Raw genomic sequence first — 27,629 nt, 5'->3', positions numbered from 1 at the left:
ACGGTGACAAATGTGACTCATCATTCTGCCACCAACAACAGAAATACACGTTTAGGGCCTGTTTGAGTGTAAAAATGCACGACAGTGAGACCAACATTAACATTCTGATCAAAATCGACAAACTAGACTTCCAAACAAAGGTAATTATTGCTGTAGTGTGTCTGAAATGCATTGACACTAATTATGTAAATGGTGTTTCTGTTATAAATGTGAAAGCATCGGGTGTTTATCAGACTGAAAGCCTGAAAATCTGCATTAAACTGACCATGACTTTCACACAAACTGTCCAATAAGCTACTCTGTATTTTTCTTTTTAAATTAAAGATATATTGTGACCTGTTTTCTTACATAATATTAGTTTTATGGTCGATACCAAACATGTTTGTGAAGTCCTTTACCCTAAAACCCCCTCGCATCAAACGACCTTGGCTGCGTTCTTCTCGATAGTTTCAGTACCTTCCAGAATGAGCTGTTTCAGGGCTCTGTCACTTTAAGGAAAGCTATCTGGAGCTGGCCACGCCCACCCGTCCCCGCTCAGGCTGCCATTAGCTGAGGAGTTTTGGGGAGGGGCTCGGGGCAGCAGCTCTCTCTTGCAGGTGAGAGGTGGTTCTGTTTTACATTTCATGTTTGTGACATCACAAAAGGGGAATTTTTGTAACAGTTTGAGGTGCACAATTCCTGGAACCAAACATTTACAGAAATGGATGGACACGTTATTTTTTTCACATTTGAAATGTTTCTAGACGCGATAGAAAGACAAAGTGTTCAGGTGGAGTATCAGCATTAGTGCCTTCATCAGAAACCTGCCATGCCCTTTACATGTCTACTGCCCCTAGTGGAAGATGTGCATATTGCACCGTGTAAATAAGAGAAGAAAAATAATTATAAGAGCAGTTTTCTTTAAAGAAAATAAATATTCTATCACACAACAGGCAAACGGCCGTCATTTGCTAGCGTGTACTTTCCTCAGTAACCAAGTCTAATTCCCTTTATTCATGTGTTTAATTGTTGTTTGCTTGCATCTATGTGACTGTATTACTTCAGGTGTGTTGTACAGCGCCTTGGGGGATTATAGAACTCCATCAAATACAGGATTTTCGTCACTTAGGCTAAACATGTGAAAGCATGACCCTGTGACCAGTTCACCTGCTGCAGACCAGATCAGCTGGATTATAATAACTGGCTTAAACTGGCTAGCTGGGATGATTAGGTGTGAGAAAAATTACTTTAGACAACGCACATATAAAGTATACATCTGGTTATTGTAAATGGTCTGCATTTGTATAGCGCCTTCTTAGGGTTCTACAACCCCCCAAGGCGCTTCACAACACTCACTCGTCCACCCGTTCACTCACGGGTGATGATGAGCTACACTGTAGCCACCACCAGCAGACAAGGCAGATTAGGAGACTGCCTCTGGCATCCCAGCTCTTATCCTCTACAGACGGAAACGGTTTATGGCTTCTCTTCATTCATTCTCCCAATCCCACCCAGAAAATGGGCGTCAAATCAAAGCAAAGAAACAAGGTTGTAGACTTTAAGGCATTTGTCCGATCCTTTTACGAACCCCGATATCAAAAAGGATTCACCCTGATCGTCACGACAACAATTCAGGCCTAGTCCACACGTAGCCGGGTTTTTTAAAAAGCGAATATCCGCCCCTCCAAAAACTTGCATCCACACCACCCCGTTTTAAAAGAAACCTCTGTCCACACGTACCCGGATAAATACGTTGTTAAGGACATGCCAGACCTGTAGGCGGCAGTACTTCCCCCGTTCTTAACCTCGTCCTTCGTCTGTGGTCTTCCGCAAGGAGCAGTAATTCCGCTTGCAAAAACAAACAAGCAAAAAGTGCTTGGGCAATTGATAAAGCGAGCGCAGCTCTGAGGGCATCCATGCTGTCGGCTAGTGTAAACACAGGTCGCACACGTGATGTCAGCATTTTTTGTCGCGGAAAGTGACGTTGCGGACCTTAAAACTCCGGTTTTGTCCGTCCACACGCAGACACCCAAAACGGAGAAAACGCAGATCTTCACTTTGGCCGGAGTTTTTAAAAAGATCCGTTTTTGTGTGAAAAAACTCCGTTTTCGTGTGGATGACAGGCCAAAACGTAGAAAAATATCTACGTTTTGGCAGATCCCCGGCTACGTGTGGACAGGGCCTCAGTCTCTCCCCATCGATTAAAAAAAGGCTTTTAATTTTAAGGTTTGAACAGTTCCCGTCAACTTAAAGAGCAAGTCACCCCCTACCAGAGTATTACTTCACTCCCACTTCCTGTTTGAAAAATGCAACAAATGCTGTTGCCTAGCAGACCGAGAGGGCGGAGCCGCTAACAAACACACACACAGGCTCACAACGTTGTGACATCATAATGTACCCTCTAACGTCATAGTGTACCTCTTAGCCAATAGCGATGGCAGATTTAAATTAAATGCAGTGTAGAGTTTTTACCTGACGACGGCACAACACTGACAGTTTTAGGCAGAATATTTAAATTCTAACTAAGATGCACTAAAGTGCAAAACTATAAACTACAGCCTGATTAGACACTCATTCATATAGTTTAAGAGCAAAAAAAGTTGATCTGAGGGTGACTTGCTCTTTAACAAAAGTTGACCTCATCCAAGATGGCCGCCCAAGCTTCGCGACCCTAGCAAACACAAACACCGTGATAACTTTTGCCGATATTGTGCTCAGATTTGTCATCTAACTAGCTGAGTCAGCCACAGCACATTCTCTTGGGGTATTATGGGATGTTGAAACATTTTGTTTTCAATATCTGACTCCATCACTTCCCTGGCCTTATTTTACAACTTTGGCATGAAATATGATGTGGATTCCTTCAACGAGTGTTAGGTCTGTCATTTTTAAAGGTATGGAGCACGTGTTATCGTTGGAATTGTTGCCTTATAAGGTAAACTCTGGGGGTCAAAGCCTGGTGCACCATTTTCAGGAATATGCTGAAAGCCACGTCCAGGTGTGGACAGGGACGAAAACTTAGAGCGTGTGTGTGTGTGGGGGGGGGGGGCTGGGGGGCTGCTAGAATTTCTTATTTCTAAAGTCAATGTTTTTTCTGATTTATGTATTTCTGCAGGCTTTTTGGTGCTTCTGAGAATTGATTTGAGCAAATTTGTGGCATTTAGTGATTTTGAGTCTGTTTTCAGTGAATTTTAAAGTTTTAAAATCTGTTGTTTTATTGGTTCAGTTTCAGTGCTGTAGCTGAGAAATCCCTCCGATTCCCTGTTTGATGCACAAGTTTAGCAAACAGAATGAAAGACGCTTTGATCCGAGTCCACACATACAGGTATCCAAAAATATTACAGTTTAACTGGAACTGCAACCCAAAACATCCATGTGCAATGTCCTTTAAAATTGCACTGAAGTCCAAGAAATATCCTGCAGAATGACGTGGTAAAGACACAAACACGGCTGTTTTGTGACAGAGTAAATCTCGTACGGTGGACTTTAAATACACGTTGACCAGAGTAACAGTTAAAGACTAGCTACAGCACAAGAGCATAGGCTTAGCAGCAATATACAGCACAGACTGAGCACAACTCACCTCATTCAGATCTACGTTAAGGTGTCAAACTGAGCTAGTGAGAATATACAAACAGACTTCTTGGTATGATTTATTTAGCTAATTGTGTTGCTTTAATGTTAAATTGATCTAAATGCAAACTTCAGATGAATTAACTATGTGATCATTTATAGAAAGTACTAATTTCTTAATTCTGATGTGCAAGTTTCTAACGTTTTACTTCCTATGAGCTAACTACCCAGAAGCATTTGGTAAATCAGAGATAAATTGTACAGATTAGAAAGAAAATAGGCACAAAAATAGATATTTTTTCTGTTCATAAATAAAATCTAAAATATAATTACACTTTGGATAAAAATAAATAAATATGAGCTTAGCTGACAGTAAATTTGTAGCAAGTGGACAAAGACAAAATGGGTGTTTGATTTCCTAACAACACTAAAACCGATTTTTATTATTGGTAAAAATAAAATAAATCTGACATTTAGCTGCAAAACCCAAACGTTGAGCATGAAAAGGAAAAAAAGATGAAAGCAAAAGTTTCAAACTGAAACGCTAACAGGGTAGAAACACAACCAAACCTCAACGGCACGTTCAGTCACTGGCTGCACACACACGCACACGCACACACACACACACACACACACACACACACACACACACACACACACACACACACACACACACACACAGAGTAACCCTAGGAGACATGTTGCTGTTGTGTTTGAGAAACGCATTGTTATGTATATTCTTTGCTAACAAAAGTTAGCTTGGTTACTTAGCATACCAGTTAGCAACGCCTTCTGGTTTTCTAACCTGCAACTCCAACTTCATCCCCAGATCCAAGGTCCAACCTCTGATCCAAATGGAACACAGCCGTTGGGTTTTTCTTCCTTCTGCTCTGAGAGCCGAAGACAACGCGTCCGATCTGACGGTTGGCTGCATTTCTACCCTTAGAACAGACCTGAGATCAGTGTGATCCGTGAAAAGCATCTGAATTTTGGATTAGAGTGGGTTGGCCACTGCCGCTGGCCAAAAGCGGGGTGCTCTAAAGCCACACGTACACACATAGTGTCTACGTACACATTCACTGGCAAACATTTTAACGTCATAATTTATGGCTGACAGATTAATGAGCCTTTTCCCTGCACTGAAAAACGGAAGAAACGATCAGCGTTAGTCATCCAAGCATTGATCTTTCAGTTTCCACGAGCCAGTGGACGAATATTTAGGTAGCGGGCGCGAGGACCCTTTTGTGAATGACGATGAAGATAAAGCTCTTCCTCTTAAAGGCTCATTTTAGTCTCCAAAGCAGCAAGACAGGATGTTCTTGAGCCATGCTTCCCAAAAGTCGGAGCCTTTTCCCAGCTGTGCAGAGCTGTTATATCTGGGATCCCCCGAGGTCTCCCCCGCCTGCGGGGTAATGCCTCAAACCGCCTCCCCTGCGAAGCGAGTGCAGCGCCACAGTGCAGCAGCCTCTTAGCAGCGACCCGATGTGATACATGGGCTGTCCATCCCGGACTGGACCCCGGCAGAGCCACGCCACGGTTGGCACCACCGGGATGGCCACTGCTAACAGATCAACCAGGAAGTGGCGACTCCAGTAGCTTTTCTGAATTCTCCCAGAGCTGGATGAGTCTCCGTCTTCTGATGAAGCGCCTTGTTCGTTGGTTTTATCTTCATTATCATCCTCATCGTTCACTTTCACCACAGTTACGCCAGCCATCTCCTCACGGGGGGTGGATCTCCTTGGTGGCTGGGATGTGTGAGGCTCCTGCGCGTCCAGAGACGGTCCTGGACACAGCTCAGCCGTCTCTACCTGGCTTGACCTTGCTGGTCTACCAACCGCTTGCTGCTCATGCTCTTCTCTCTGATTTCTAAGTGTTGTTTCATTCTGCCTGCCATCTCCACAGCAGGCTCTAAACGTGAGGTCAGGCTGTGTTCTTGTGGACGTTTCATCTAAATCACCGTGGTTTCCTTGGGTTTCCTCCTCCCCAGAACCCATGACTTCCCCCTCCATCCTTCCGACTGAATCTTGCTCTGTCTGCTCTTCTTTTTCCTCTTTTCTGATCGCAGCTGTTTCCACCCGCACCTCATCAGAAATATCTTCCTTTTCTTTTCTCTCCTTCTCCTGCTTTTCCTCTTCCTCTACCTTATCGCTTCCCACGCAAAGAGGACTCTCCGGGGAGAACGCCACAGTGGCAGAGCGGGGTAAAGGAGGAAGCAGGGGGTTTTTACACTTTGGAATTGGCTCCGTGGCTGTACTCAAGACCGTTGCCGTAGTCACTGACGTGGTGGTGGTAATGGAGTCCAGATCCTCCTCCCCTTCATCAGACATCCAGGTGGAGGTGGGGCTGCAGGCCTGGGAACGAAAAGTGCGTTGCTCTGCGATAGTATCCAGATCAGAGGGATATGCTGCCGTTGCAGGGATGGGGCAGCTCTCGGTCTGAATGCCTGCCTCCCTCAGGGGGTGCAGGTACAGGTGGTGGTAGGACAGGCAGGGGTGACTCGTGCAGCTCACGCCGCTCAAGCTGCAGCGAAAAGGTGCCAGCCGCTCACCTGTGCAGAGCTGCTCGTAGGTGGAGGAGTGTGGCATCGCCTGTGGCACTGAGTGGGACGTGTTGTGAGGAAAGGAATGAGGTAAGGTATGGGAGAAGGTGTGAGGCAGGGAGGGGGGAAGGGACTGTGGTAAAGAGTGGGCGAAGGTCTGTGTGTAGGAGTTGAGTAACGATGCAGTTTCCTCAGAGAGGTAAGCAGCCTCCAGCAGCAGGTCGGCTCGGCTGGGAACGCTGTTCTCCCCGCAGCAGACAAAGCCACTGTCCTGCGTGCCGGCGCCTGACAGGCAAGGGAAGTCCGTCCCGTTTTCGTTCCTGTCCGCCAACGCCTGCTCGCTCAGCTTAGTGTAGGTGGAGCTCCGAGTTAGAGAGCGGGCTGGAGAGCCATCGCAAGAGCAGGAGCCCCTCCCACCCACTGTGAGCTTGGGCACCACTCCAGGACTTTCGCCTGAAACAGACGCTGGTGCTGACCCCCCAACACGAGTCCTACAGCCTGGTATGGCTTCCCCCTCCTTGGCTAAACCAGCCTGGGCCAACTCCATGTTGAGCAAAAGATTTTCCAGCTTGTGATTCTGAGTGTTGATGTCCTGGAAGTACTTCTGGACCCCCACGTCCCCGCTCATCCCGCCGGCATCACTAAGTCTGGTGCGAACAGTGTCCACCGCCTGTTTCAGCTGCTGGATCTCCCGACGGGCCTCCTTCAGGGCCAACTGAGCCTCCACACGGTGACACTCCTCCTCAACCCAGTCCTCCTGCATGCGGTAGAGTTGAGTTCGCAGCTCGTCAATCTCTGTGTCCCTAAAAAAAAGAGAGCAACTGTATCTGAAAAACTACCTGAGAACCTGTCTTTGATCATCGTCTCTTACTGTCAGGGCCTCACCTGTCTTGCAGTGTGTTGATGGTCTCTTTGAGTTTGGCTCGCAGGTGTCGGATGCACACCTCCTTCTGCTGGAGGGGTGTGAGGTACTGCTCTGGTGGCGGTGGGCGAATTCCATGGTTGTCTGTACACGACGCGCTCTTCTGACGTCTAGAACACAGAATTTGACCAAATGAATGAGATAAGCTGTCTTCCCGAGTCCCTTTAACAGCGATGTTTTAGAAAGAAGCAACGTGATGAAACATCAGGCTTTTCCACCACTACACTCAGCACAGCTCAACTTGGTTTGGCCCAGTTCCAAGGCATTTCCACTAGTAAATGCAACCAGTTTGCCAGTTTTTTAGTACCTGCCTTTAGGTTTTTCCACGTGTACCGTGGCACGCCAGATCGTTGGTCACTTACTCGTGAGGGGGCGGAGTCTCCTGTATTCTCCTGAGTGTTTCGCCCTGCTGCTCGCAGCCTCTTCTGGGCTGCAGACTCAGCAGAACATTCAACATCCCTACCATGTCCTCCGTTGTTGTTTAGTGTTTGTGTCTCATTCACAGATAGCGCCACTTTTGTTTTGCACAAGAGTGGCGTCACTCTACTTTTCGAACTCTTGAGGCCGGTCCACCCAGCAGCCCAGGCCATTTCTCAGCTGTAGTCAGGGTCCCAACTATGGGGGAGCTAAGCAAAGATAAGGGGGAGCTCGGCTCCCCTGGAAGCCCTCAGTGTCGCAATATAATGTGAAAAACAGACAAATGTGGATCTTATAGAACCCAGGTGCTCTTACGCCAGGCTTGTGTGTTTATTTGAATATTATCCTAGTTATATAAGTTATATGGATTTGATCATTTATCTGTGAAATGGCTGATTTGGAGAAGTGATATAAATGATTGTTTGGGAATTTTCTATTAGCAAACAGCACATTTCATCTAGTGCAATAACACCCTTTGTGATCTGGTACCCTTTGGTGGGGCTGCATTCACTTCCTTTACAGGATCCTGAATTGCTGCCGCTGCTGACGGAGGTGTTGTTGTAAGGGTCTCTGCTACTGGGGGCAGCCGGCGTCCGCCTGGACCAAAAACAAGAGGAGAAACGTTGCTCTTGATGTTAAAACTCGATATTTTAGCGTGAAAATAGGTTCCAGATACCAAGTGGGCTGTTGAAGAAAATTCATCATGAATTAAACAGACTCGACTGCAGCGCATTTCAATCCGGGGTCACCGGCATGCCGAAACAGCACAGAAAAACACAGACAGGTCACACGGGCTAAAGTCGAACACTCCCATAACAATTATTTAAATGTGTTCAGCAAGGGAATAGGCACGACAACGAGAAGCATGCAGGAAAAATAACAATTACATGATGTATCAACAGCATTCCCATGCTTCAGAGGATTAAAAACACCAATAGGAAGAACTCGGGACACACCGGGAACGAGGGGTGGAGGGAGAGTTGGCTGAGCGGACGTGGCGATCCGGAGACCTCGTGGAGGCGTATCCTTTGGTTGGAGACTTGGTCGATGCGTAGCTCTTAGTCGGACGCATTGAGACCATGTAGCCTGTCTCCATGGGGACATAATCTACCTCTATGAACCTGCAGTAGTCAAACCTGAGCAGGCAGAGACAATAGGGGGTTAAATTACAGTGGAGGACACTTTGGACCAGAGCTGCATGATGCCATGTGTGAGCTAACGGGTGGATTCAGACGTTTTACTGAGGTGAGACCAGGCTGTCAGGCACAGATCGTGTCTTATAGTAAGTGGTGCTGATGCACAACAACAACAACAACACAGGGCCGTGCAGAGACCTAAAAGGGACAGGGCCTCAAGGATAACAAGATTTTCAAACGTTACAACATAACCTACAGAGTTCCAGGTGGGTTACTGCGGTTCGACTGTCTCATAAAATCATCACCCAACTCTGCTTAAACTCCACCTAAACTCACGGCCACTTATTTACCTTCAGAATGTTTGCTCATAAACAAATCAAGGCACCACAAAGGTGTCTGTTTTCTGTTGTTGAGTATCTACGGTTATAATTGTCATTAGGGGTGTGCATTGGCAAGAATCTGGTGACACGATATTTCACAACATTTAAACCAGAAAATATTTGCAGTTTTTAAGACTGAATTTAATTGGAAACCTCGGGCCAAAGAGCACAACCAGTGTCTGGCCACCAGATCTTGTTTCTCGTCCAAACGAAGGCGGGGAGAACTGCTGCCACCTAGCAGTTTGAATTGGCCCACACACAAATACAGTAAATGTTTGCATGTACATTCTCAATAAAAGGATCAATACGCTGCTTTCAAAAATACCGTATGTGTCATGACTCCCAATCCTTCAGCCTCCTCAGCCTTCATGCAGCACACCTGGTCTCATCATCAAGCCCCAGCCAAGCCCCGTTTCCCTGACTACCACTATCAGCTTCATCCACTTCACCTGCTTCTGACTCCTCAGCTCATCACCCACACCTGTTTTCTCTGTTCCAGCCATCCAGTCATTCAGTGCCAGATTTTTGAAGACTTTGTGCAATTCACCCTGCCTGATCTCCGCCTCCGGACCTCGTTTTTCTCCTGACCCCTGCCTGAACTCTGCCTGCCTCCACGACCTTCGCCTGTCCTCAACCTCGTCTCCTGCCTGTTCCCCGTATCTGCATGTCCGATCTGGTTTTGACCCTCGCCTCCTCTCTGTCTCCAGCCTCGCCTAACTCTGGTAACTCTGCTTCAAATAAAGACTTTATTTATATATTTTTACTGTGTTTGGCGTCTTCACAGGTCTTCAGAGTTCTGTTCATGACCACATGGGTGCCAACAGGGTTTGTCTGCAGCTTCCATGGTGGCCCAAGACCATCTGGGTCCCTCTGAAAACCCATGTAAGGGCCGTTAAAACCTATGTGGAAAAACCCCTGTGGGGTTACCATGGAAACCGCAGATCAACCCTGTTGGCACCCATATGGTTTGCCTCATATCCATATGGGGCCCACCTATGCATAATAACTGGGTATTCAGTATAATGCAGTGGCGTGCCCAGATCTTTAAAATGGGGTGGCCTAGGTAGTGCACTTCTTTATGCATGGGTGGCACCAATGGTTATGCTTTTTTTTTACCCCAAGCTTTTTGTGGACAAGTCTATTTAATGGGAATTCAGTGGGGTGGCCAGTCAGATTCCAAGGCTGGCATGTGCTACCCCAGGCCACCCCCTGGACACGTCCCTGGTATAATGAAATATAATAATGTGATATTTTACTGTTTTGATATTTTCTTCCATCCCTATTACAACATTTTATTTTTCTGCACTTTAAACAAACCTAAAAGACACGTTGTCACTGCGTCTACTAAGAAGGGACAGAGCCAATCAGTGAGCTTGTGGGCGGTCTGATGGAATAAGGGCTTCAGTTTGAGCGGCTGTTTTCCGCTTGGTCCTAGTGCCTGAGCTCTATTCATTTAGTGTGGTGTAACATTGTTTTTGGATGGTAAAAATTTACCGCATTAGGAGGAGAGGTTCAAGCACCCACCCCTCCTTCATGTCTTCAACAACATAACTCGCTAAAAGGCCGTGCATTAATACGACGAAGATGGCTTGGGCTTCCGATGAGAATCATTAAAATAAAACTTCTAAAGCTGCAAGGCTTTTACTGGAAGAGAGCATGAAGTACCACTTGGAGCTAAAATACTAACAGAAGCAATTGTACATCAAGTAGGATCTCACACAAATGTGTCAAAAATTAAGCGGCAGAAAAAGACAGAAATTGTTTAAAAGTCAGATTAATCAATATTCCTTGTTTTATGAATCGATCTCCTCTACATTACAGTTATAGTCCTGCTAAGGAAAGCAGAGGTGAGCATCAGTAAAACAGCTGCAGGCAGGAAAACGAAGAACAATCTGTGATGGGCAAAGCCTGTCACGATCTTTATATAATGTTGCATAAATAGAGCCACATTTTGGAGTAAACTTAGATTTGTATAAGAAAATGTATAAATGCATATTAGCCCAGTCACTGGCCTCCACCATGGCGAAGAGGGGTGGAGTGGCGGCAGCCATGAAGGAGGACACACAGGACACGGTAACTATAAGCCAACAGACTGCTTCTAAAAGCAATATGTGGAGTGTGGCATGGTGGCTTGATGGTAGCGACCCCAGGCCGATAAGCCAGGAGCTTTAAACCCTCACCAACAATTTGGTCCATTTGGTTTTTGAAACCGCCTATTTTACACTGAATTTAGATTTGTAGGACGAAGATTTTACTGCACTTTATATTTTTTGTGTAGTGGGTAAGTGTCCTGGGAGCGCTCTTTACCTGCTTTATGGCTTTTAGCTGTGATGCTAGCGGTTAGCATTTCCAGTTTGCCACTCATCAATAAAATGCACGAAAAAGAAGTTTGCTTTTTCTGTTGGCATCATGGTGGGGCCTAGAAGTAAAAGTAAGAGTAATGTCTTTGGAGGCAAAGCAAACACAAAGCAAACACATTCTGGTAAAGGACAAATGTGCTTCACACATTTGTCCTTTACCAGAATGTTTCATCTATCTTGTAATTTCCATTTTGTATTTTGTAATTTGTATTTTGTAATTTGAATTTCTTTTATTGTTGATTTATTCAATATATTTACATACAACTGTACAATGTTCAGCGCTTTGGGCTTCCTGACAGGGTTGCGGAAGGCGCTTTATAAATAAAGCTTTGATTGATTGATTGATTGATTGATTGAAGAAAAAACCTGAGTGAACATCTCTGATGGGGCTAAAGGAGGAAATGAAATAATGGACTGATGGTGACCTGGCTTTGTTGCTTCTGGACTAAAATTTTTTGTCCAACAGCGTGGATCTTTTTACTTTGTGTTATTGCTAGTGCTAACTACTCATCGTTAGCGCCAGCTACAGCAGGCTGCTGCAGGGTTGTTTACAACAGTTGTAATTCCACTTTCAACCAGTAGGGCAGAGTAGCAAGAAACTGCTCACTGTTACTTTAAAGCAGGGGTGAGGAACCCTGGTCCTCGAGGGCCGCTATCGAGCAGGTTTTAGTTGTTTCTCTGCTCCAACATACTTGATTCATAGGTTGAATGATCTGTTCAGCAGCTCACCAAGCTCTGCAGAAGCCTGTTAATCATCTGCTGATTGAAATCAGGTGAGTTGAAGGGGAAACAACTAAAACATACAGGATAGCAGCCCTCGATGGACCAGGATTTCCCACCCCTGTGGCCCAGACCCTATTTTTTTTCTGGTTCCGACCCTAAGCCCTGCCTCCAAAATACAGGAGAATGACAGACACAGACGATTCTGTCAAACAACCAACACATCATGTTATCTTATCTTTTTGACCCTTGGTTGGCACCTATTCAGCCATAATCATAAAACATTACAGCCAGGGAGCCTCCTAATCCAGTGCTGGTCACTTCTCCAGACTCTGTCCCCGCTGAAGGCTTAAGGGAAAGACACTACTGGGGGCCTAGACTGAAGATCCAGCAGGGAGGACTGGACTTGTTGCACTGGATACCCTCTCTGCTGCTTCCACTGGATGCATAAGCAGTGTGTAGCGTAACAAACACATTTTACCTACGAGCTCCTGTCCAACCAGAAGCATTTCAGATGCAAAATGGGAGCAAAATCCTTCCACATAGCTGGTCCCGCAAGGTCATGAAATCTGGAGAACTGCAACACCACTCGTGATTTTGGAAGTTCACTCAAAAACAAGCCAGCAGCAAGGGCGCCCCCAAGGGGTGGCCAGGGGTGCAGTCGTTGGAAAGGCACCGGTCCACGATAACACAGCTAATTGCTGGGAAGTATGCTAGCTAATTTAGCTAGCGCTCCTCTGGTTTAACTTCCTGTTCAGCTGCACCAAGCTAAGAACGTGTGAACCGTGCACATAGAGGGTCATGTGCAGCGGGGGGAGGGACAGTCACAGGGCAGTTTGATGGGGATCAGGGTCCAATCATTAAGAACTGGACATTCACAATGATTGGATGAGGATTGTACGTTTCAGAGGCAGTTACATTCATTCCTATTTTTGGCAAAACATTTAAGATATTGGTTGCCATCGATGAGTGAAGAGCATTTTAAAGCAATATCGCAAAAAGATACTCCAGAGAAAAGATTTCCCGGCCCACCATTAAGGTTTGAAGCGGTTTATAGTGAGGTTGCTACAAGGTGCTAACCGTGACCATGTTATAGTTTTTGATGATTTCCTTCCATTTGTGCAACTTGTTGACTTTTTCTATTTTCCGCTAATGTTCAGTAACCTCCAATAAATCCTCAAAGGCTTGTTTCATCGTGCAGCCGTGCTGAGTCAGCATGTCCTGTGTGACACAAAGGGAGGAGGCCAGATATTGAAGGTCAATATGTGACAACAAAATGCTAAGAGCAGAAACAAGCAGAAAGAGTGCAGCTTCAAACAAGCAATGAGCCTCGAGAGTGACAGAATACGATGCAACAGGTCTTCCTCGTCCATCTGCTCAGATGGAGCTAGCGAGGGTGGAGGGGGTCAAGCACCAAACGTTAGCATGAGTGAACGAAGTGCCAAGGCATTTCTTTACAAGAGATTTTGCTCGAGAATCAGATCTCGGAAGAACAAGCTCTCATCTGAGATGATGCTTCTGGGACGATGCTGCTGACTGACCAGTGATCACTCGGGATCACAGGATGCCTCCAAAGCACCACCGCTCGTCCACCGTAGCTACTAAACTCAAGCTCGCATTAGGGAAACCATTCATAACCCCAAAAAACACCAACATTTAAACAGAGAAATTCAAATAGTAGAAGCCGTCATTTAGATAGGCTGAAGCTTCAAGCGTTCTTGATCTGTAAACAAATGTTTGTTTTCTTTTAGTTTTTGTGAAACGATGCCTGAACGCTGCTGTTACTTGCCAGGTTGGTATTTTAGTGGCTACAGTGTCCGAGCTAACCACATGCTCTCTGAGACTGTAACTGAATTGTGTCTCACGCAGGTGGGGCAGGCACTGGAACAGCCACTGGCGCCGAAGCCGCAGGCGCCCCCGTGCCCGACACCGTCCTCGGTGCCGGCTTGGGCGCCGGCGCGGGCGAAGACGCCAGTATTTGCTGCAAGCGGCGTTTGGGCTGCAGCGCCTTCAGCGGGTTGAATCTGAGGAAGAGGAGATATGAGAGAGGAGGCACCACACATGCAGACTGAGGAATCTGTGACGACTCGTCACCACGCCAGTAAAACCAGTACGACCACTCGAACAGTCTGACACCGGTATCAGAACTTTGTGTTTGAGATTCCTGTAAAAAAACATTAATTAAAACACAAATTATAATTTAGTTTGTTTTGCTATTTAAACAGTGAAGAGAAAACTAGCTAAAAGCTAAGCTAAAAGCTAAGCTAAAAGAATGCTCTGTTGGTGTTTTATTTTCACTCGGAGCAGTGAGAGTTCTTTCATCCCCCCTGAAAAACAAATCTACATGAAGCAACAAGACACATTTTATGTATTTTTAGTCAGAACATTTATTTCTTCACATGAAGACTTGCAGAACTTGAACACCGTAGGGTGCAGGTGATTACGTCAGTGCTTAATTTGTAAATCAAACGATCCCGGAACGCAAATACTGACGTCAAACCAAAGTTCACCAAAGGCAAAACAGATGCCGGAACACGCACCGGGGGGGGGGGGGGGGGGGGTGGGGGGTGGCTTGTCCGGTTGATTCGCTGGAGTTTTTGACAATAGAAAATTGCGCCCACATTTTCAAAGTTAACACACGTTTCTTTTAACAACGGTAGTTTCTGCATCTTTACTGTTCCCCTGCATCTCCTCTCAATCCTGAGGAAAAACTGCTACCTGGCTTCGTACTTTTCACTTTGAGTTACCTTTAAACTGCAGTTCAAAAAGATCTACCGACCGCAAAAATAGCAGAGTGTGCACCGCGCGCCGCTGCACCGGTGCGGTGACGTCACCGGAGGACAAAACGGGTGATGCGCTCTGCTCTGCAGCAGCGAAACGCATCAGGTACAAGTACAAGACAGAAATCTTAAAAGGACACAAACGATTGCGTGTTGTTTGTTTTTGAGGTGGCGACACTTCGAGAATGTTACTGTGGCCGTGCTCAGGACGCATCTGTCTGGAGCGCGTCAACGATCAGAGCTCTGTGCCTCTCAGCTCTAAATAATACCCGGAGAGTCCACATAGATAATGTAATATCAGTAGAACCAGGATAGTTTTTGGGCTCCCCCTGGGTGTGTAAGCTGGGGGCTTCCAGGGGAGCGTCATCCTTTGGGGTGAGCCGGGGTTCCTTCAGCTCACCCATAAGTCGAACCCTGCGTGTATCACAAGTTGGTCGCATGCGGTGCCGGATCCTAGCAGACAGTTGCCGGAACGGTCCTTTCAAAATAAGACAGTTCCCGGATCTGGTTCTGGCAAGATCCGGCTCAAATTAAGCCCTGGATTACGTCAGACTTCAGTGTCTCAAACGACACGGCAGCTCCTCTAAATGAGACGGTTTGACTCCACGTTGCAAAATGAGAAGAAGGAAAAGATGTCTAGTGAAGTTGTTTTTATCTAAAAAATGCATCACTGCCCCCTACTGGACTGGAGTGTGATGTGTAGGTAAGCGGTTGGTTGAGAGGTTTTGGTGGTCATCAGATTGAGGTACGACACTCCAGGCACTTTCAGGCGAGGGTCAGAACAGTTTCTATCAAAACTATCACCAACGATTTCAGTACAGCAATCTAGAACGTTTGGAACGTGCGTCATAACTTGTAGCCATGACTGTGTCACCAGTTCTCCTTTTTATCTTCAGCCAACTTTTCATTCCTTCAGTCTTCTGTAATCAAATTAGTGTTAGCAATCTCTGGGATGTAGGTGGACAGCTGAGTCACTCTTGTGTTGTGCCAAGTACACCAAGAGAATACTTACATCAGCCTAAAGGAACGTGGAGAACCAAACTTACCGGCAGGAGCCTGATGTAGACCTCCGACTGGCAGGAGCAGACATGGAGCCAGGCAGCCTTGATGTTTCGTCCGTCCTTACGCTCTCGCTGAGACCTTCTGCTCAGAGCATCGAAGCCTGGAGAGAAAAGCTGACACTTAGCTGGCACCAGTGATGGGAGTAATGCCGTTTAAATATAACGGCGTTACTATGTGCTTGTGGAACGTTCAGCAACAGTGTGAGGCTTTCTGACCGCCACACTTCAGCTGCAGCCAGGGAGAGAGAGGTGTCGGTAACGCGATGATGATTGGCCGGGTGGGCGGAGACCCTCACTGTCTCAGTCACTGCCTGCTGTAGACACAACAGAGCAGTGATGGGAATTACGCCGTTTAAAATAACCGCGTTACTAAAAAAATATTTCTTTCAGTAACGAGCAAACTAATTAATTACCGTCTTCTTTTAACAAAACGTTGTTTCTGTTACTGATAAGGAAATGCGTGCGTTAAGCAGCGCGGTGTGTTGAAGCTGTCATCAGCTGATCAGGAGTTAAAGAGGCAGATGTTTTCATCCAAGCGCATCACGGCCGTGAAGAACGAGTAAGACGTGATGAATAGTCTACGGCTGCAGGTGTGGATCTGCAGCCGTGCCCTTCTTAGCGTGACAGCGGGACGTCCTGAAGGTCCGCTCACCTGTCCACCGCTCAGACGTCCTGATCTTCTACCTTCCTAGATCATCCAGCTGTAACCTGTTTCCGATCATGTCTTTAGCCCCGCTGTAACACTGATGCATCAGTCTCAGGCGTCATGGAGCTCAGGTGTTATTAGAACTACCTGTGTGTGTTTACCACCCAGCTTCAGCTCTTCTGTGGTTGGGTCTGACCCAAGTTAGTAAATGTAAGTCCTCCATCAGGCTTGTGCCTCTTCTAGTGTCATTTTAAAGGATTTTATTTATTTATTTAACCGTTAATAGATTACCAGCAACAGAAATGCTGCTAAAAACACACAATTATGTGAAGCTGGAAAAATTAAAATGCTGTGCAAAATTACATTTATTTCTGTAATTTAACTAGACTGAGAGACCATTTAAAGGCTCGGGAACCTTTACAGGTGTTTCTATTTACAATTTTAAATTTTAGCTGATTGGGGTCTTGTTAAATATCACACAGTGACCTTTTAATAGTCTAGATTAGTGTAATGTTCCTGTTAGTAGTTCCTACTGTTAAGTACTTATTTATTTAAATTATTCAGGTTTATAAAAACATTTGGACACACATTTTATTATGTTCCAGTCATTAGTCATTTATATTTCACTATTGTAGTTATTCTTGCATGCTTTAATGAAAAAAGTAACTAAGTAGTTATTTTTCTTGGTAATTAATTACTTTTATAATCTTTTAACTCAGTTAGTAACTGAGTTACTTTTTTGACAACGTAATCAGTAACTATACCTAATTACTTTTTTAAAGTAACGTTCCCAACACTGGCTGGCACCAACGGGACAGCAGAGTTCAGCAGCCAATCACATCCAGTCATGTGTGAGATCTGACCAATCACCTTTAGCTTAAAGCTACAACGGCGAGTTTGGAAAACAAATTAGCTGAAAACATTTTTTCATGCCTGAGTGGGAGTGTGAGCATCCTGTCCCGATTGATCATGCGCCCAGGCTACTTGGCCAAGGGGACGTCCCTTTGGCTGACTGGTTAGCGCGTGTGACTCTCACCCGGGGGTCTGGGGGCCAAATCCCGCCGGGGCCCTCGCTTCTCCACCTTGCCACACCTGCTAACAACGTCCTGACGTGGTACAGCTTGGTCCTCCGCTCATCACACACTCATATTAAGCATCAGAACACCAGTGGTGTGAGAGGTTCTCCGCTCAATAATACCAGAGAAGGAGAAACAGCCGGCTGCTACCTCTTCAGCTTTAAGACAAACTACCAGAGTCCCAAAAAAAAAAAACCACCATTTGAAGTCACGGACAACAAAAGATGTTTGGACCTAGAGAACGGTGTTTAGCGCTATCTCGTTTACTCCGGTATTCCGGGTTTCCGGTTCCAGGGGAAGTGTCTTAGGGAAGATCCCTGAGGGAAGGGGGAGTGTTCCCTGACCGTGTTCAAAACCTAGCTTGTTCTGTAGATTTGCCATAGCAGCTTTAACTCATCTCAGGCCACTGCCAGTGGAAGAGGTGAGCAATGGCAACTGACATTTACATCTTTCACTGCAACAAGAGCTATGACCCTAAAACGATGGGGTTCACTTCAACAGAATGTCCTAACTGCATCTGACCTAAGAAAGAGAAGCGGGCTCAGAGGGAAGGAAACGGTGGATAAAAGGGGTTGACAACCGATATTAAACACAATCGATGGCTTGCTGAGGGTCATATTTGTGCATTTGAGTAAATAGATGCTCCTAGGTGCATCCTGCCGCGTCGACTCTCTGCCAACCAAGATTGAGTCAAACAGTTTTAACTAGTCAGCAAACGGCGTGTGATTCTGCTGCTTCAGTTCCTCTAGCTAGCATTCGCAATCTGCATCAGTTTATTCCCACAAGCAACAAGCCGATGTTTAACTGGCGGTGCTGGGCAAGTTACTTCAAAATTGTAATGCATTATTTATTACTTGTTACCCTCATTTTAAAGTAATTCATTACATTACAATATTACTGATTTTAAAATGTAAGGCATTACACTACTTTTGCATTACTTTAAGTTACTTTTACCAATACAACTTCAATATGAATCTGGTCATGTGACGCTCAGTGAGCTCATGACATATATGTGGAAGGTGATGTGGTGTCTGAGCTAGGATTGCTGTTAAAAACAGTCAGATATAATAACAGCGCTTTAAAATGATTGTTTATTAAATAAAAGCAACAACAATCTGTACTCTCAGCACGCTGCCATCTTAGATTAACTGAGCAGGGAGTGAGGTGGTGGGGGCTCCAAGCCTATATTTGCCTTGGTCCCCAAATGCCTTGATACGGCCCTGGATGTGGGACTGACTTCTGGGGTGATCTGATTCTATCACATGTATAAATATTAAATGTTTATATATTATTGCTTTTCACTGGTAAAAATGTGTATTGGGGATAAATCTACCTACTTTTTTTCTTTTCAAGCACTTTGTTTTGTTTTCTTGATTTTATTTGAATAATTTCCTGCCCTTTCTCTCTCTAACCTTCCTGCATGCTGCATGTTTTCTCCGTCTTCCAGAAAAACTGTTTCCTAGATTTCCTACTTTCTAACTAATCAGCCAAAGGGATCTTCACATGCGCGGCGCTCCAGCAGCAATGAGTTGAAATCACCGGGGCACAGATTATGAACTCAGCTGAGGCAAAGCACGTCAGAAAAGCACAAAATACCAGAGAATATGCGCTGATATGAACGATCGCAAGTGAATTATTTTGTTTTAGTGGAGCGATTTTGTGAACGTTACAGCGGCCGCGTGCTGAGCTGAGCCGTTACGGCGGCGTCCTCTCTGCCCGCAAAGCTGAGTCCATAAATGACGTAATATATGCAGATACTGGATCTTTCTTCGGGTTTCCCGCAATTTGAATTTTTAAGGAACACATCTTGATTCTGGGTTTAAAAATGCATTGTAATTACCGCGTTACTGACAATTGTACCGAGTAAATATTACCATTTTCTTTCCCTGTAATGCCTTACATTACCACATTACAGCAAAAAGCAATGCATTACAGTAATTAATTACTTTTGTACCACATTACTCCCAACACTGGTAACTGACAGTAGTGTGTGGATGTTTATTTACATGTAATGTTGCAAATGCAGCTGTAGAAAAACTGTAAAATGACCAAAGTCAAACAGAACAACGGTTGAGAGGTAATCGGCGCCGGATCAAAGTTAGTCGTCCAATCCCTGTGCAGTGATGTCATATCTCCACAACTCCTGCTAAAGTACAAGACAGTGCATGACGTGAGCTGCTCATGAGCTACGGCAGCCATTCCTGTGAGAGCGATGCACCTTAGTGAAATACAACACACGCCTGTGCCTTATTTCACGGTTTTGATCAGCCGGGCTATTTTAATGTAAATTATTTTTACTGTACATTTATTTCAACATCAACAAGTATTCTTCTGGAGTCTGTGGTTTACGACACCAGTGAAGCATCATGGTCTGTGGTGGTCCAGGACTGAACTGTTGAACTTGTGCCTGCGGGTCTTTATTCTGCAGCTGAATAATGGTCAACCGTCGCTCTGACTGCAGCTTTGATTCGCCTGATCTTACGAAACTGAGCTGCGACCAGAAAACTACAGATTTAGAGCGGATTTTTCACACCAAGTGTGTAAAACTCTTGTTTACATCCTTCAGGGGAAAGCCTGAAGCCAATTCCTTCACATGTTCTGAGAAAATACGACAAAATTAGTCAAATGTTCTAGTTTTTAACCTTTTGAGAAAAATAAAGTTTATAGAATCAATTCTCAAACACGGTGTCAGAAGGTAGCATGTCCCCCTCCTCCAGCTGCTGACACCACAGATCAAACTGCACCAGAGCACATCGTCATGCAGGATTTACTAAGTCAGGCTGGTTATATAAGGCCGTCCCCAACCTGAGAGAGACGAGCACCACGCGGTTTCTACGCTGCCGAGGTGGAAACACGGAGCCGCTAAAAGGAGGAGGCGGCAAGAGAAAGGAGGGAAGACATTGGTTGAGAAAACGGAGAGAGGAAAGCAGAGGAGAGGACACACAGAGGGAAGACGGACGTGTCTCCTGATGTGTGACCTTCAGTATTTCTGCAGATTCTGCAGCATCAGAAAACTGACGGAGGCCAACGGCGTGAACGGATATTTCTTCCCTCTGACGTGTGTAGAAGTTATAAATAATTACGATCTGCTGTCCAGGTGAACACCGGCGTGTTTATATCCATCCACCTCCTCTACCACACATCACATGTTCCTGCTTCTCCTAAAATCCACAATCATCTCTGTTTTCTTCACATTTAAGATGATTCTTGACACGTTGAGCCACAAAAGAGGTCCACCAGGGCTTTGTACTCGGTCTCCTGTCCATCTCTGATACACCCGACGACAGCTGCAGAGTCATCTGAATATTTCTGCAGAGACGGGACTAATTTGTACTGAAGGTCTGAGGTGTGCAAAGTAAAACGCAGTGGTGAAAGTACCGCCCCCTGTGGTGTCCCTGTGCTGCAGACAAATCTCACAGGTCACCTCATTAGCCCAGGTGCTTGTGGAGGCCTCCACCTGTGTCTCCTGAAGTTTCCTTTAATAAAGCAGACTGGATTGTTTTACATGCTCTCTAGGCGGCCATATTTGTCCAGAAGATGAGAAACAAGTAGCATGTCATGGTTTGACCCAGGGGTGTCCAAAGAGCGATGACTTGTTGTACACCCCTGGGTTAAACCATCTACTGCCTTGACTTTTGCTTTTGTTGTCTGCTCCAATCATCCGAAACCCAAAGACTTTGATGTTTTTTAGCTTCGACTAACACAGCAGGCTAAAGATGATCACATGGTTCTGCCCCTTTTCCCCGTTACCCTGTTTTCTGGGCTGTTATCGGACTAGCTCGTTAGCCTATTTCTCCAAACAGAGGCTGTTCAAGAAGCTATCTACAGGTGAGATAATAAATGTACTTTTTATTATCAAATGTACCTGAATACCAGGTTAAAGAGGTCAGCGAGACTGATGAGAAGAAGCAGAAACGCAGACTGACAGTTCTCGCCTGTCAGTGACTCGATGCAACCTGCTGGGTTCCTTACATAGGAAATCTTATGATTGGCTGAATGAACCGACCTGTGATGCACCTTAGACGACTCTTGTCGTGATTTGGCGCTTTATAAATAAACTGAACTGAACTGAATTCTGCTGTCTGGACCGTGCCGACGGCGACGACTCTCACTGGTCAGACGTGAAGGGAGGAGGCCGCTCATGGCATCAGAATCCCAGCTAACGCTCAAAGCTCTGGAGATGTGAGAACCCAAAAGGTCTGCTGCTGCAGCTTTAAACAAACCCTCATCCGCTCATGTCAGCCACGTTAAAAGAGAGCTGAGTTCGTGCAAAGGTGCATGACGCATCTGCAGAAATGGCCTTGATAAGACCGGTTCCTCTGCAGCTGTAAAATGCACCAAAGGCCTACACTTCCACCGATGAACCACAGGGGCAGAGTGGACAACAGTGTGTGTTACTCAGAGTAAAAGTGCAGAATATTTCAGTAGCTTTGAACGTGTCTCCTCAGTAAGCACGGGAAACAAACGACCCTCAGGATGATGCTAAATCAGTCACTTTTGGCTTTTGCAGCAGATCAGGCTGATCTGCAGAGTCACTCTGCTGCAGTGCATCCAGACTAGCTTAGCTAAGCTTCTGCAAAGCACAGCAGTCACCTGCTCCTGCACGACCAATAGGAGAAAGGAGGAACTGAAAAGGTGATGCAGTCGTTTTATCAGAACCTGCACAGTAATCACCGAGGGTCCTAGCATAATTTTCCTCATCAGACAGAACTCCAGTAGACGAGCTGTGGCTCTCAGCAGGTTCAGGACGAAAGGCTTTTCAGTCACACTACAGGCTTTATCCAGGTCAAAGCCCAAAATACCTGACCCACCATGGGTCTGTCATCATCAGCAGGGGCTGGAGGCTTCACCACCGCTCCGCTCTGAACCTTTTACTAAAAACACAACAACGAAAGAGCATTCGGAAAAATAACAAACAGCAAATCAATATCTGCGATCACATTAGCGGTCGGAGGGTACTCGCCTGAGACAGAGAGCTTATTCTTACATCCAGCTGACCAGAGCCCCACCCAGTCTGATCTTATTTTATCATTTAAGGTCGGATTTATGTTTGCTGCTAAAACACGCACCACAAAACACGTAGCCTTGGTGATGAAAATCCCCAAACATGGCTTTGTTTAAACCAGGTTGGATTTCTTATGTTTTATCATTTAATGCCAGATGTTAAAATAATAATATACACACGTCTCCATGTTTAATTTAAGTTAAATTCAGTGCATGCTTCACTTTAAAACTGCATTTCACGTTGCCCTGGCAACCTGACTGACATAAAATAACGGCAGCATCTCCGTTCTGGTCAAACAAATTTAACGGAGACGTATCGTAACTGTGTAAAAGTTATAACAGCTGTGTGGTCGACTCAAAACAGGTTCATGAAGTTCCTTACATAAAGTCGCTCTCACTTAATGCGATCTCAGCAGTTTTGTTCTTTTCAGGACCTTCCAGAATGAGCCGTTTCACGACTCTGTCGCTTTAAGAAAACGCGTTGGGTCTGGCCACGCCCACCCATCTCCTGATTTGGCTGCAATGAGGTGGGAAGCTCCCATATCTGGGAGGGGCTTAGAGCAGAACGTGTGCAGTGTCCACAGATGAGGGGCGTTCTATGCTGACTTTGTGACATCACAAATGGGTACGTTTTGAACGTCTTGTTTTGGGCACATAATTTCTAAAATTAAACACTGACTAAAAATGGAATCAAGTTTTTTTTTCATGTTTGGGGTGTTTAACCCTCTCACTGGCTTTATGGGTGACCCCAAAACGAAAGTTGACCATTGAGTAGGATTGATGGTTTACACCTTGAGGTCCATGTAGCAGGGGTGAGGTGGTGCTCACTCCTCACCGCTGCCACATGGACCTCAAGGTGTAAACCATCAATCAGTGGCGTGGCCACATCTTTTAAAATGGGGTGGCCCAGGTAGTGCACTTCTTTGTGCATGGGTGGCACCAATGGTTATGCTTTTTCTTTTTCGCCCCAAGCTTTTTGTGGAAAAGTCTATTTAAAGGAAATTCAGTGGGGTGGCCAATAAGATTCCAAGGGTGGCATGTGCTACCCCAGGCCACCCCCTGGACACGCCCCTGCCATCAATCCTGCTCAATGGTCAACTTTCCTCGCGGGGTCACACCCATTAGGACAGTGGGAGGGTTAAAGAGCCCTAGCCTGGCAAACCATCCTCTACATGTGAATATATAGTCTGGCCATGACCCAGTGATGACTGACTCAGTCGTGGAGTGGGATCTCCACATGCTGTTAGTCAGTGGGGTAGTCCGCCGGTCACTGCTGAAGAGGATGCAAATACATCTTTCTATATAAACCTGATTACCTCCATCTGCTCTCGACCAAAGCCATGTCAAACTAGCGTCCCCATCTTAATTTCACTCAGTCGCAGTAACATCCCGCCCACCAAACAGAGAGCGCTGTGATTGGACCGGACTGTCCGGGGCTGCGGAGTTTCGAATGGAGCGTGGCCAGACCGGCATGCAGAGCAAAATCTAGAGTCAAGGCTAGTGCAGACCCACGTGGCAGCACTAACGGTAGCAAAGTTTAGCATGAAGCATGTCTTCTAACATTTTAAACCATTTGTAAAAGATGACGATGAACATCTTTCACCTGAGTCCGTGTCCCTTCATAACCCTGATGCTTCTCTCAAGACTTGTTTTCAAATCCCCGCACAGCTGTGAAATGATTAGTAACACAACAGCGGCAGCAGAGAGGGCATGTGCTGCAGCTCCCACTGGCTAAAACCACTCAGACAGACTTCCCGAGCCATCTTCAGCGGCGGTTGGAGCCGTCGAGTCAAACGGTGTCATTAGCATCACAAGCAACAGTCCAGCAGAGACGAGAGCTACAAGTGCAGCACTCCCCTCCTGCAGATGAGTCTGGAAGACTGTTACAGCGTCGGCTTATCAGTGTTTGTTATTATCGTATTAAGGGAAAGGAAGGGAAGGATTAGAGCCACGGGTTGCTTCTCAGCAAACACCACGCTCTGGCGATGACTGCTACGTCACCATGGCGACGGTCAGTCCGCCACTTGTGTGAAACGTGAGCAGAAGGAGGGCTGTGATTGGTGGAGGATGCTGAGGAACAGGATGCAAGGGGAAGTCTGCAGCTGACAAGATGGCCATGCAGAAACCAGACTCAGACTGGGCAACCAGGCCCGTTAAAAGAAAGATAAGATACAGGAAGTCTAAAAGAAAGAATAAGTCCGGGTGAGTTAAAGAAATACAACTCTTTACTTTCTTGATGAAGTTGGGGAGTCTGTAGTGCTGCAAGGCTTCGTCCGGTCCAGGCTGCTTTTCTGCCAAACTGGATTCAGGTCAGGGTTTCAGAAGTTTGGATAGTTGAGCTCCCGGTTGGTTTGTAAATCTCTTTAGACAACAAGGAAGTGTTTTACTTTTTGTAAAATAACCCGCATTAATGAAGCTCTCGAACCTGCAACTTCCTGCTTGAATCGAGGCAGCTTCTCAAACTAGTGGGCCTTCAAGGGAACGAAGAAGTCCAGCTGCTTTTTCTATCTACTGGAAATTTGAAAGTCCAAGGGAACACGGGTGAAAGTGGAAAAGTGGGAATCTGGTGCAAAAGTTCATTTATGTCAGTAATCCAACCTAAGGTGAAACGTCCATGAGACAGACACTTTCCACGCACATGCAGGTATTTAAAATCTTTGTTAGAATTGTGATGATCATGGCTTACAGCTGAAAAAAACCCACATTCAGAATCTCAGAATATGAGAAAATTATGAAAAGGTTCAATATTCTAGCCTCTGATCAGCGAATGAATCCAGAACACCCGCAAAGGGCTCCTGGGCCTTTAGGGGGTCTCTCAGTCAGATTACTGACATTAATGGACTTTTGCACGGCCAGTTTACCGCTGCAAACGCTGCTTTCCTGCTCCGCGATGCTTTGCTGGTGATGGATGGTTACGTTATGAAACGGGAGGATTCTTAATTGATAAAATGTCTTAAAAAGAACTGATAATTCTGAATACGAGAGCCAATGGCATCGTGTTTTAGTGAGGGCCTGCTTGTTCTGAACGGTTTAAAATAGCAAAATGTAAAATACGATAGCAAAAGATTTGAGGAGAATTGTAAACAACTGAATGACTGATTGTGTTGAAGCGCCTTGGGGGGTTGCACACAGGCCGTTTACCATGTACAGCATCTTCAAGCGTTTGGTTTCAAAGACACAAACAAGTTTGGAGGCTTTAACGTTGTTGCGTTATTTAGCCCTTTACAGCTAAACATCACTGCAGTTGGTAAAAAAAAGAAGCGGATTTAAATATTAAGATTCTTAAAATTCAAATCTTCATTTATTTACGGTGAAAACGTCCAATCGGCTGTCAGGATTCGGTAAAAACAACAAATGCTGCAAGGTCAAACTGCTGCGCCAGGAGACCTGTCACGACTTTGCAGCGATCCAACAAGCAGGATGAGACCTTGTCCTTTTTCCCATTCCTGGTCTGAAGCGGATTATGTTAGTGCGCACATTAAAACTGCGCCGCGCGCGCACCAGGCGCACAGGATGTCATGAAAACATCTGGAGGAGCGCAGTGCGCAGCATCCCTACATCCATCAGCTGCACCAAAACAAACAGGGAGAGAGAGAGAGGGAGGGAGAGAGAGAGAGAGAGAGGCCTCAGATCTTGCAGCCATCCTTCACGCAGGCCTCAGATCTTGCAGCCATCCTTCACGCAGACACCATATTCCGACTCCGTGCGCTGTTTGTTCTACTTCTTGACGCACAACTCTCCGCAGAAGCTTCCGGCGCATAAGGGCGCCTTTCATTGGTCAGAGATGTTTACAGAAGCAGCTCACCTGGTGCCCCTTGATATCTGCCACGCTTTTCGGCTCCGTTCGCGCTCACATCGTCTCCGGTTTTTCTGCGGATCTTCTCCAGGAGCTCCGGCCGGCGGAGCGGTGATCTCGGCTCACACGCCCGGGGAGGAGACAGGGCAGGAGGGAGGGGCTGGTCCGGGGGGTGCAGGAGGTGAGCTGGATGGGATGGAGACCGTGAGAGGAGAAGCACAAGGGTATTTGAACGGAAGCGCACGTCACCTCACGTTGGTTTGTTTTTAAAGGGACACGCCACAGACGGAGCAGTGGTTCCCAAACTTTCTTCTTGAGGACCTCCTTGCCTGTGCCCAGCCAGGACCTCCAACCCCAACTCATTCCCCCTTTTCTCTAAAGAGTGGATTTCCCCTTCTCGATTAATGAAGTCTTTTCTTTTCTATTCTAATTGTTACAAATAAGTCTTGCTCACCTCCCGACCTCAGCACAGATAACATTCGTAGAAAGCGTCTCTGCTACTAGAAGCTAACCGTTAGCATCATCAACTCCACCACACAGCAGAACTCCTCCAGACTTGTGTTATTTGTGGAGTAAGATTTTTTCAAAAGTGGCACAAACGGCGACCAGCATCCTGGCGTGTGGTGCAGTTGGTGACGCGGTTTATTTGCACGTGTGTGTACTACACACTCAAAGCCTCACTGCACACTTCCTCCAAGTGCACTTGACTGAGGACCAAGTGCGAGTATTGGGACAGGGCCTCTGATGTGGCTCACCTCTAGTTCCTGAAACTGATGCACCAGAGCCTTTTCCCCCAGATTACAATTTACAAAGCATCAGTGGCGTGTCCAGATCTTTTAAAATGGGGTGGCCCAGGTGAGGCACAATTTTGTGCATGGGTGGCACCAATGGTTATGCTTCTTTTGTTTTACCCCCAAGCCTTTTGTGGACAATGAAAAGCCTATTTAAAGGTAAATTAGTGTGGTGGCACCTGGAGTGGCCAATCAGATTCTAAGGGTGGCATGTGCTACCCCAGGCCACTCCCTGGACACGCCCCTGCAAAGCATACATGTTTTTGGTGTGTGGGAGGAGACTAGAGTCAGCACAGGCATTAACACGGAGAACATGCCAAGTCCTTTAACCTCTGTATGATGGACAGAACCTAGTCTGTCCAACTGCATCCAGATTATTCAGAAAAGGTCCATTTATGACACAAATAATTTTCAGGGGCTACATACAAAGCAACAATTCGGACTATAAA

The 27,629-nt window shown here is 46.0% G+C and overlaps 2 protein-coding genes across 8 annotated transcripts in view; one reads left to right on the top strand and one right to left on the bottom strand.

Annotated features, from left to right (window-relative positions):
* Positions 1 to 14,229, top strand: part of sdcbp2 (syndecan binding protein (syntenin) 2) — a 27,991-nt gene extending 13,762 nt beyond the window's left edge. Inside the window, exons 9-11 of one of the 3 annotated variants that reach the window (XR_011516698.1) lie at positions 9,446 to 9,668; positions 13,778 to 13,818; positions 13,896 to 14,229. Coding sequence is in view for 1 of the 3 variants with exons in the window: in XM_070544963.1 (XP_070401064.1) it covers positions 9,446 to 9,533 (88 nt within the window). In the remaining 2 variants the exon portion in view is untranslated. Of the gene's footprint in view, positions 1 to 9,445; positions 9,703 to 13,777; positions 13,819 to 13,895 lie in introns of those variants that run through there. The other 2 variants (XR_011516699.1, XM_070544963.1) reach the window with 2 other exon arrangements.
* On the bottom strand, positions 2,050 to 27,629 carry snphb (syntaphilin b). 5 transcript variants are annotated; one of them, XM_070544955.1, is made up of 7 exons: positions 26,399 to 27,629; positions 15,853 to 15,968; positions 13,892 to 14,050; positions 8,387 to 8,566; positions 7,920 to 8,027; positions 6,977 to 7,123; positions 2,050 to 6,894 (listed from the first exon to the last, which is right to left on the bottom strand). In XM_070544955.1, the coding sequence occupies exons 2-7, from the start codon at positions 15,894 to 15,896 to the stop codon at positions 4,923 to 4,925; spliced, it is 2,610 nt and encodes an 869-aa protein (XP_070401056.1). In that variant the 5' UTR covers positions 15,897 to 15,968; positions 26,399 to 27,629; the 3' UTR covers positions 2,050 to 4,922. The 5 variants fall into 5 exon arrangements, with proteins under 5 accessions (XP_070401056.1, XP_070401057.1, XP_015824252.3 ...); XM_070544956.1 differs by lacking the exon at positions 7,920 to 8,027; XM_015968766.3 differs by lacking the exon at positions 13,892 to 14,050.

Source organism: Nothobranchius furzeri, chromosome 15 (genome assembly GCF_043380555.1).
Source record: "Nothobranchius furzeri strain GRZ-AD chromosome 15, NfurGRZ-RIMD1, whole genome shotgun sequence".
Taxonomy (NCBI): Eukaryota; Metazoa; Chordata; class Actinopteri; order Cyprinodontiformes; family Nothobranchiidae; genus Nothobranchius; species Nothobranchius furzeri.
The sequence above is the reverse complement of the archived record's forward strand: the minus strand, read 5'-3'. Positions and strand labels throughout refer to the sequence as shown.

What these genes read in the sequence shown, in the direction of transcription:
- snphb (XM_070544955.1), bottom strand. Translation starts at nt 15,896, where the DNA reads ATGTCTGCTCCTGCCAGTCGGAGGTCTACATCAGGCTCCTGCCG. An exon ending in CCCTCCACCCCTCGTTCCCG is followed by an intron (nt 8,028 to 8,386) that starts GTGTGTCCCGAG and finishes TTTTTGGTCCAG; the next exon opens with GCGGACGCCGGCTGCCCCCA. An exon ending in GAATGCAGCCCCACCAAAGG is followed by an intron (nt 7,124 to 7,919) that starts GTACCAGATCAC and finishes TCTGTGTTCTAG; the next exon opens with ACGTCAGAAGAGCGCGTCGT.